The sequence below is a fragment of the Tigriopus californicus genome, chromosome 9 (genome assembly GCF_007210705.1).
Source record: "Tigriopus californicus strain San Diego chromosome 9, Tcal_SD_v2.1, whole genome shotgun sequence".
Classification (NCBI taxonomy): domain Eukaryota; kingdom Metazoa; phylum Arthropoda; class Copepoda; order Harpacticoida; family Harpacticidae; genus Tigriopus; species Tigriopus californicus.
Window position 1 is genome coordinate 2,514,265 of NC_081448.1, and position 9,433 is coordinate 2,523,697.

The 9,433-nt window shown below is 43.9% G+C and overlaps 3 protein-coding genes across 3 annotated transcripts; 2 read left to right on the forward strand and 1 right to left on the reverse strand.

The window, feature by feature from the left end:
- The first annotated feature begins 1,904 nt into the window (after positions 1-1,904).
- LOC131886428 (protein YIPF5-like) lies at positions 1,905-3,025 on the forward strand. Its single transcript, XM_059234758.1, has one exon. The coding sequence runs from the start codon at positions 2,145-2,147 to the stop codon at positions 2,865-2,867; it is 723 nt and encodes a 240-aa protein (XP_059090741.1). The 5' UTR covers positions 1,905-2,144; the 3' UTR covers positions 2,868-3,025.
- On the forward strand, positions 3,013-4,620 carry LOC131886427 (probable glutamate--tRNA ligase, mitochondrial). Its single transcript, XM_059234757.1, has 2 exons — positions 3,013-3,871; positions 3,959-4,620. Exons 1-2 carry the CDS (start codon positions 3,013-3,015, stop codon positions 4,618-4,620), a joined length of 1,521 nt encoding a protein of 506 aa, XP_059090740.1.
- LOC131886425 (nucleoporin NDC1-like) lies at positions 4,550-8,215 on the reverse strand. Its single transcript, XM_059234756.1, has 7 exons — positions 8,015-8,215; positions 7,081-7,478; positions 6,037-6,269; positions 5,625-5,969; positions 5,196-5,561; positions 5,023-5,123; positions 4,550-4,862 (listed from the first exon to the last, which is right to left on the reverse strand). Exons 1-7 carry the CDS (start codon positions 8,099-8,101, stop codon positions 4,653-4,655), a joined length of 1,740 nt encoding a protein of 579 aa, XP_059090739.1. The 5' UTR covers positions 8,102-8,215; the 3' UTR covers positions 4,550-4,652.
- Between the last annotated feature and the right edge of the window lie 1,218 nt (positions 8,216-9,433).

Here is a 9,433-nt window from a genome sequence, read left to right on the forward strand (position 1 = left end):
CGCCAATTAGAGCACATCAGTAGTAAGAAAGAGTATAGGCATGAAGGAAAATTGAAAAAAAAGGACACAAAAACATGATTTTTATACGATCTCTATATCTATAAATGACTATGGTTTATGGTTTGATCCCATGAGTAGGGACCCTGGATGCAGAGACCCGCGAGGTTGAGTATACGTCATCAAATTCGAGCGATCTGATTGGCTGCCAATTGTCAACGAACATGGGCTTTGTTTGGAAACTTTCTCATCAGGGAGTCAGTCACTTTCAAAAAGACCTAACGTGTTTGCATGGCATAAGAAGGCAAAGCTTTGAATGATTTATGACAAATCTGATTCACCCTGGGTTCAACCAACATATTCTACAACATTAAAGTGTCTTTTGCCATTAGAATTGCATCAGTACAGTATTTCTCAATAAAATATAGCTGTCACGCTGATTTCTTGCATGTTGCCAGTGTCAATTTGGACTAAAGCACTTCAAAAAAGAAAGTACAACCATATTAAACAAATTAAATTGTAAAGTAAGAGGGACTTGTTTCTTGAGAGACTCAGAAAGTTCACAAGCCATAATGTTAATTTGAATAATAGAATGAAATATGTTTGCAATCTAATCTTATTAAAAAATGGGTTCAGAAATTATTTAGAAAGTAACAAAACTATTTTTAATAATCTAACATGCCATATCCATGCATCAGCTTGTCTTTGAGTAAAATTTCGCAATGTCCTTGAAAAAATATTCACTGGTGCTTGTCATGACAGTACTCATTCTTACAAAGCGCATCAGTTCGAAATCTGTTTGGAAACTTTTTAGTTCATCTGATCGCTTACTTTTTCGAAGTGGAGCCACTTGTCAAACCTCGCGCGTCTCTGACCAGGGTCTCTACTTCAACCTAGTAATTGAATGTGTAAAAAGTTAAGAGATTCTGAGACCTAAGTGCCGTCAGGCGGTGTCCACTTGGCGTGGAAAGCCCCAGCAATAAGGGCCCTTATTTGCAACGTCACACGACCCAAAGAAAATGGGAAGAGGCACTGTAGATTGCTACATAAACTGCTCTTGCCTTGCCTTGAACGCAATTTCTTTTCCGGACATTATGTGACCCGAGGCACTAATTGAAAATAAGATTTTCATAGAATTAGTCAAAAACAACACAAACGCATTATAATTCAATAAAAAGGAATTGGGCCAATCGGCCCCTTATTTAGTAGAGGCTGAATGACAAAGCGCCCTCTGGAGTGTAGAACGTAAAACATATTTCGTGTAGCGTAAGGGGGCTATGGGAACGGGAGAGCTAAAAACGCGTTTCATTACCGATACCCATAGAATGCTGATACCGTTACTTCTTGCGAAAACCAACGCGTTACTGGTAGCGTTACTCAAAAAGGAAAGCATTGCAAGTAAAGCAAACTTTAAAAAAAAATCTGAAATCTGAGATACCCCCGTTTCTTTTCCATGCAGAAGAAGCGAGTGCCTGGGTCGGGGACTCGGGGTAAAGATTCTGATAGAAAGGTCATTACTAGATCATATAGAGGTCTAGTCAGGGTTGACAAGCCCTCTAGTCATTAGGTTGGGGGGACAAGTCAGGGTGATAACCGCTGGTGAAATGTGGGAAAAAGATGGTCTTACCACTCATGGAGTACTCAAAGTCGAAAAGCTGGAAGTACCACCGTAGGGAAGCAATTGTTTAATACTATGGATTTCAATTTCAATTCCATCATCGCTTTGTATTTTGTATTTATATATAAGCTCGTATAGTTCTTTCAACTTTAAAACTTTGCCTTGTCCATCATTTCCCCGATACTCATCAAATGAGGTGTCTCGATTTGGCAACTGTACCACCAGTACTGAGTTTTTCATCATCTCGACCGATTCATCCTGAGCAAAAGTCAATATCGTGCGCATACCGCTCCCAAATTCCCCTCTATTCTGATTTTGTCTGTCACTCTTGATAATAATTAGGCCTCTAGACTCTACTCTCCGTGTATAGACCTGAGTCCAACGTCACAGATAAAAGTGAAAAGTAGTTAGGAAATTGGTGGCTTGTGTATCGTGGCATTTCTCGGGTGGATCCAGCTCCTTGGTCCTCCACTCCTCCTCCTAATCCGGAACGGAACTCATCGTGGGTCCAAAGCAGTCCCTAGGCAGCATGTCGGCCGACTGGAACAACTACGATTACGGCCAATCCAACGCCAACGGCGGATTTTATGACAGCGGAGCCGCCACTTATGACTTCAACAACGCCGATACGCACACACCCATGGGTGGGGGTTCGGTGGCCCCGCCCGCCTACATGACTCCGTCCAACGATTATGGCGCTGCCTCCCCGGTCCACGCCATGCACGACGATCAGTTTGAGAATGAACCGCCGTTATTGGAGGAATTGGGGATTAATACCGAGCATATTGTGCAGAAAACCTTAGCCGTTCTGAACCCGTTCCGCTCGACCCGCTCAGATGTGGCCGGGGATGCGGATTTGGCCGGACCCTTGGTCTTCTGTCTGGCCTTTGGCTCGCTCTTGTTGCTGACGGGCAAGGTCCACTTTAATTACATCTACGGGATCGGGGTTTTGGGCTGCTTAGCCATGTACGGCTTACTGAGCTTAATGGCCATGACCCCGGTGCCGTTGACGGTGGTGATCTCGGTGTTGGGTTATTGTATCCTACCCATCGTGACCTTGTCGGGCTGTTCCATTCTATTCTCGCTGCAAGGGCTCCTGGGCAATTTGTTGGCCGCATTAGCCGTGATTTGGTGCGCACTCTCGGCCTCCAATCTCTTCGTCACGGCTTTTAGTATGGAACATCAGCAACTGCTCGTGGCTTACCCGTGTGCCATGCTCTATGCTGTATTCGCTCTCATCACCGTGTTTTGATGTGTGCCACTTTTGATACTGACCCGCATATTTTATTTATGAATATATTTATATATATATCAGACCCTAGGTTTTGGTCAGAGTTGCGTATTTTAAATTCTTGTGAAATATAACGAACCCGAGTCCTTCTTCTTTTAAGGATCTCATGACTTTAAGCGGGCTTTGGTGCCGCTCAATGAGCACAGCGTCCTCATCTAATGTGGTCCGGGTTCGATTCGCACCCAGTCCCACGGGTCACCTCCATTTGGGTGGGTTTCGAACTGCCCTCTACAACTACCTGTGGGCCAAATCTCAGGGTCCCGAACCTGGTCGCTTCGTTCTCCGTATTGAGGACACCGATCAGTCGCGATTGGTGCCGGGAGCGGCGGAGAAGATCGAGCATATACTGGAATGGACCGGATTGGTGCCCGATGAGAGCCCGTTGAAGGGTGGGGATTTTGGGCCCTATGTTCAAAGCCAACGCCTTCACTTGTATTCACGGGCAGTGGAGCAAATGCTCGCCTCTGGCCATGCCTACCGATGCTTTTGCACGGAGCGCAGACTCGAATTAATGAAGAAAGAATGCGTGCGGCTGCGGGTCAGCCATAAGTACGATCGCCGGTGTCTGGAATTAAGTCAATCAGAGATTCAGGAGAAACTGTCGCAGGGCGTGCCGCATACGGTTCGACTCAAAATCCGCCCTTTCCCCGAATCATTTTCCGATCTCATCTACGGCGATCTGTCCTTTAACGTGTTTGAATTGGAAGGTGATCCAATCATTCTTAAATCCGATGGTTTTCCTACCTACCATTTGGCTAATGTGGTCGACGACCATTGGATGAATATCACTCATGTGCTCAGAGGCGTGGAATGGCAAATCTCTACGCCCAAACATCTCTTGCTCTATGAGGCTTTGGGGTGGATCCCGCCCAAATTTGCTCATTTGCCCTTGATCGTGAACAGTGATGGGACCAAAATGTCCAAAAGACAAAACGATATCCAAGTGGAGCACTACAAAGATCAAGGTTATTACTCGACGATCCGATGAAATTGGACACTTATTGGTCATGGCCATAGGATAATATCTTTATACCTTTGAGTATTCTTTACAGGATTCTACCCGGAGGCTGTGATGAACTTTGCCACATTGTTTGGTGGTGGATATGAGGACAAAGAACACACCACTGATATTGCCTTACGTAAGACGGAATTGGTGAGCAAATTCCGATTGGAACGAATCGGAACCAAGCCGAGTCGTATGGAATTGCAACGCTTGGCCGATTTCAATCGGACCATATTGAAAGAGAAACTGAGTCAAGATTCGAGCCGATTGAGTCTGGTCCAAGATTTGCGGCTCTTGTTGCGCGATGTGGCTGTGAATGAAGGCGAAATCAGTGACGATTATCTCCTGCGGGTCATGGAATGGGCCACGGATCGGATATTCCTCTTGAAGGAACTCGTCGGAGATGATTTTATTTATATTTGGAAACCGACGTTGAATGTGGATTCCATCGAAGTCGAACGCGCAGTTTTGGAAGACACTCTGGCTTATTTCAAGCAAGACCCTGAGCCGGATAAGATCGCTCAAGCACTCAAAAAGATTGCCAAAAAGCAAGGGATAAAATTTCCTGCCCTAATGAAATCGCTCAGGTTGATTCTCAGTGGGTCCAAAGAAGGCGCTCCTATCAAAGAAACCATCGATATCCTGGGTATTCCCGAATGTATTCAGCGACTCGACCTTTCAATAAAGAAACTAGAGCGTTCACGACGATGATTGTAATTGGTGGTTCACGTAGGATTAACACTTCATTCTTGGAAGCGGGTATAGTTGTCCAATTTTTGTTGAAACTCTGCTGGAACGGAGATGGCCGAGACATGCGATCCAAAAGCATTGGTAATCCGGTAGATTGAGGTTTTGACGGCTGAGCGAAGCTCCTGTTTCAGTTGGATGTCTCTGATTTTGTTGGCGGGCGCTTGCTTGCAACTCACCGAGAGGCCCTTGTACCTTTCCACAGTCTGAAACAAAAAAAAATTGAATCAGTTTAAATTACTAACACTTTCGAGACCAAAACAGATCTTTCAAAGCCATGAAATGAAATTTTAAAGATCATATAAATCAGGTAATTATTCTTGAGTCAATGAATAGATTAAGAGTCGATGTGTCGCAATCACTTACCTGCTGTAGGTTTAGCAGTAGCGTGAGGATTTCGGAGAGATTCCTTTGGACTACTCCGAAGTCGTCCTCCAAAACTGAGGCCGCAATCATTTGAGACAAGCCTGAAATGGGAAACCATAAATGTATAGTTCACACAAAAACATAAATTCGCCAGAATATCGGACAAAACTCACCCTCGATGGCCCAGATGACAATTTGACATTGAGCAAAAGCATTCCGAAGGCTCAGCTCTGGATTGGCCGTGAACAACTTGTTTTTGGAGAAGCGCTGAACCAGCTTGTCCCAAAGGTTGGTGATTTTCTTTAGGCTTTTGTCTGAGGACACGCCCACACCATTGGCTTTGCTCTCTTTGTTGTCTGCACCTCCTCCGTGGAAACGGTATCGAAGATTGCTGGAGATGGGCGCCACTGATTCTTTGGTTTGAGCATTTGTGGCACTGGAACTAACGACTTGGGCAGCATTTTGGAGCGTTCCCATAAACTCCTCAATTTCGCTCACACAAGCTTGACTGACTTGGGTCCATTTTCGTGGATGACCACCTATTTCATAAGACACAATTGAAATGAAAACACCATCTAATTTCGCAAATTACCCAATCTTACCTGGTTGGCTGAGTTCAAATAGCTGTTGTCGTCGCGCCGATTTAAATGTCGAAAGGTTCTTGAAATCCATGTAAGCCAAATATTTCATCAAAGACGGGTTCTTGCTTTTCATGGCCGTGACTAAACTCGGTGCTTGATTGGGATCGACCGGGAACATGACGGGTTTCATGAGCGAGATATTGTGGATCTCGATTCCTAACTTAATGGCGGCAACCACAAACGTGTCCAAGAAGATGGCGTGAGCTAACACGACCATTTGATGCCAAAGGTAGCGAAACACGCTTTCCTCGCCGTTCAAGAGGCTCAATCGAGACAGTTGAGACACCGTGACCGCCAATCGATGGCCTAGATTAATAGATATTATTCATTGTAAGTGCTTTGCTATGGTACTAAATCAGGAATGGTGCCGCACCATAGACGATGTAGAAGAAACAAAACCAACGCATGTTCAAGATAACCTCAATGAAAGAGGCTTGAAAAATGCCAGCTAAGCGCGACCGCAGTTGGGAAGAGCCGTGTTGACGAATGGGAGGAAAGTGCAGGAGGTTGCCGTTCCGAAAATGAAAGCCGAACCATAAGAATCCACCCATGAATGCTCCAGATTGGACCAATAGAATGTGCGACTCGTCGATGCACCGAAATTCACTGAAAGGAAACATTTTATGTGATAATCAGCTTCATCTTTTTTTCAACAATCCAGGTGTGCCGTTACACTGAGTGTTAAAACAAATTGGGGCTGCTCCTTTTTCTCGTTAGTGCAAGATAGCTTACACACAAACATGTCCATTTTCCATGCATTTTACAACACAGACTTGAATGCATTCCACTTTGCCCAAATATTGATAAAGCGAACAGTGTGCATAACTTTTAATTTAGCAATCGATTTCTTGGGAACGGTCTAAAGACTCTTTGTGACCATGGATGGCATTGTTTTCCTCCGAATAAAAACATCGAGACCTCAGAATATTTATATGGGCAATTCTCAACTCAAATTCGAGGATTCAACAATTCTCGTTCTCGTTCGAAATCTGTTAATTTTTCCGTCTTCACACAATAACAACAATAGAAGTGAGGACGACTAAAGAAGACTTTGGTCACGTACATAAAATCTGACCTTAAACTTTCTAGTTGATCATCATTACCCTCATTTGACTACTAGTACTTTAAGTAGATTTATTTATACATAATGGCTGTACACGTCGTCACATTTAAAACGTGCACTAAACTGTTCTAGTAATTTTAACTGAGATCACACTATAGTCGAACTATTTTACCGCTTTTACCATTTGATTAATCTTTGTACAGTGTTTGCTACAAATTCCCATATCTGCATCTCAATAGTTTTTATGTTTAACTTTTACACATGTAACATACTAGACTGGCATCTCAATTGAAGTTTCGAAGCATGGCAGTTAAAATGATCTTCATATTCTCATATTTTAAACTGAAAGCTTACCTGCCATCCAAACAGGGTTGAGTGAGCACGCCATAACTGCCGCCCCAGATGCCCATTAAGCTCCGGGTGAGTAAGGCGCCCAAGGTTAAGTGAGCTCCCAAGGACAATAGAACGGGCACTTCTACTACGCCCCACAAGACACTTAGGGCGCTTTGTGGCACAAATGGTACCGTCGACACATGGCGATGGACCAGCCAGCCCAACAACACGGTCGAACCCAAGACCAGTGCCAAATACAACCACGAACTCGGCCCAAATAGCCCGCCCAAAGTGGTGGACATCCACGTCAAGGGATGCAATAATAATGCCGCATTGAAAAAGGCGTGACAGACCAGAATAAGGAACGCGGTCAACAAGGCGTGCCGGATTATAGAGTTGGTGATTCGCGGACGGAAAATCTGAAAAGGCAGGATTGACCTCTCTAAATGAGGGACGAACGACATCGAAACGGATGAATAGTGATCAATAGACACGCCCAATATTTGCTTTTCATTCGTTTTAGGCACTAAAAAAGAAGTTTATTAGCATGTTAAGCATAACTTGTTTGGTGGTCTGAAGCGTAAGCAGAGATGGACGAGAGTTACAAATGCTTTTCTTCAAATTTTTGCCGGTCAAATGACAGTGCAACCAACAAATGTTGGGTTGGTAAAGTTGAGTGAATCAAATTGTGCAACAAATCTGTTCCACGGCCATTTTGCTCGCTCTAGCAATTCATATCAAAATTCTACTTCTGTCACTTTATTAAAGATTTGTTTGTGGCTTTAAAATCATATTTACTGATGGTGTTATAAGTTCCACGTTTTAAGAGCACATTCTACGGCACATTTTGACCAGTTTTTAAGCATATTTTAGCCTCTAATAAGGAGGTTTGAAAACCATGTTTTGACTGCCTCAGTGATCATTGGTCAATCAACTACTCCTCAATCCCACCCACCTCGTGCTCAAACCAATGGGCGGGTGAAGACTGTGCCGAGCAAGGGGAAGGCGGCTTTCCCGGAGATGAGATGGGCGAGGACATCATACCCGACGGATCCGCCGCCAAACCGGGATTTCAAGTGAACTGAGTCGGGATTGAAATGTGGAATTGTTCGTTACGTTTTTATCTGGTTGTTGTTGCTTTGAAACCTCACATTTTTCACCGGTAACTTTTCTTCGATTTTTAGTTAACAGGCTCCATGAGATTGGGATCCAAGGCAAGGTTCTCAATTGACTAAGAAGTTTCATTTGTGGTAGGAAACAATTAGTTAGGGTTGAAGGATCCCTTAGTGACGTACACGATGTTAAGTCGGGTGTCCCTAAGGGCTCCTTTTTGGGTCCTCTCCTTTTCATTGTCTTCATTGCCCCGCTTCAGAAGCTTGGTAGTAGTAATGTAAGTATCTCTTCTTATGCTGATGATACAAAATTGGTAGTTGGTAGGAATGGTCAGGATTCCGGTTGTCTGTCAGAGGTCCTAGACCAAATCTACTCCTGGGTTGCTGCGAGTAACATGGCACTGAATGGAATGAAATTTCGCTCAATGACCTATGGGTAAACGCCATTAGACACTCCACTATTAGATGATGAAGGTAAGGACATTGAGCAAGTCTCTTCCATGAAGGATTTAGGTGTAGTCCTCCAAGATGATGGAAAGTTCGATCAGCATATCCAGTTGAAAGTTGGTAAGGCTTTTCAAACATGTGGTTGGATGTATCGCACATTTAAGTCCAGAGATAGTATCACGATGCTAACTCTGTACAAGTCGATTGTTCAGCCGCATCTTGAATATGCCTCTCCCATTTGAGCTCCAATTAGTTCAGCAGGTTTGCAAAAGCTCGAGCAGGTCCAAAGATATTTTACTAGGAACATTGAGGATATGCGAGAGCTCTCGTATTGGGAGAGGTTAGAAAGGTTGGGATTGTACAGTACTCAGAGAAGGTACGAAAGGTATCTGATATTGTACGTTTTCAAAAGCAATCATGAGCTTTGTCCCAACCCAGGATTTAGGGTCAATTATAGTGACTGAGAGGCTTAACGTGCGTTTTGAGAGCACCTTCAAGCCCTCGAGAATCCAGGCTAGTTTAAACAATGAAGTCCAACTCTCTTCTTTCTCGGGCTCCTTCATTGTTCAATTTGCTTCCCTCCAGTATTCATAGGGAATACGTAGGCGTTGATCCAGTAGCAGGATTGGAGCCAGACTTGGACAAGTTTTTGACTAAACTTCCGGATCAACCTTATATTCAAGGATTAGCCAGATCAGCCAACTCCAATTCATTGGTCAATCAAATAATATACAAATACAAATCAAGTAAAATAAATAATCTTCTCGTCTTGAACTGCGGGGATTCCAATCCCGGTAGCAGTAAGGAAGTCTGCA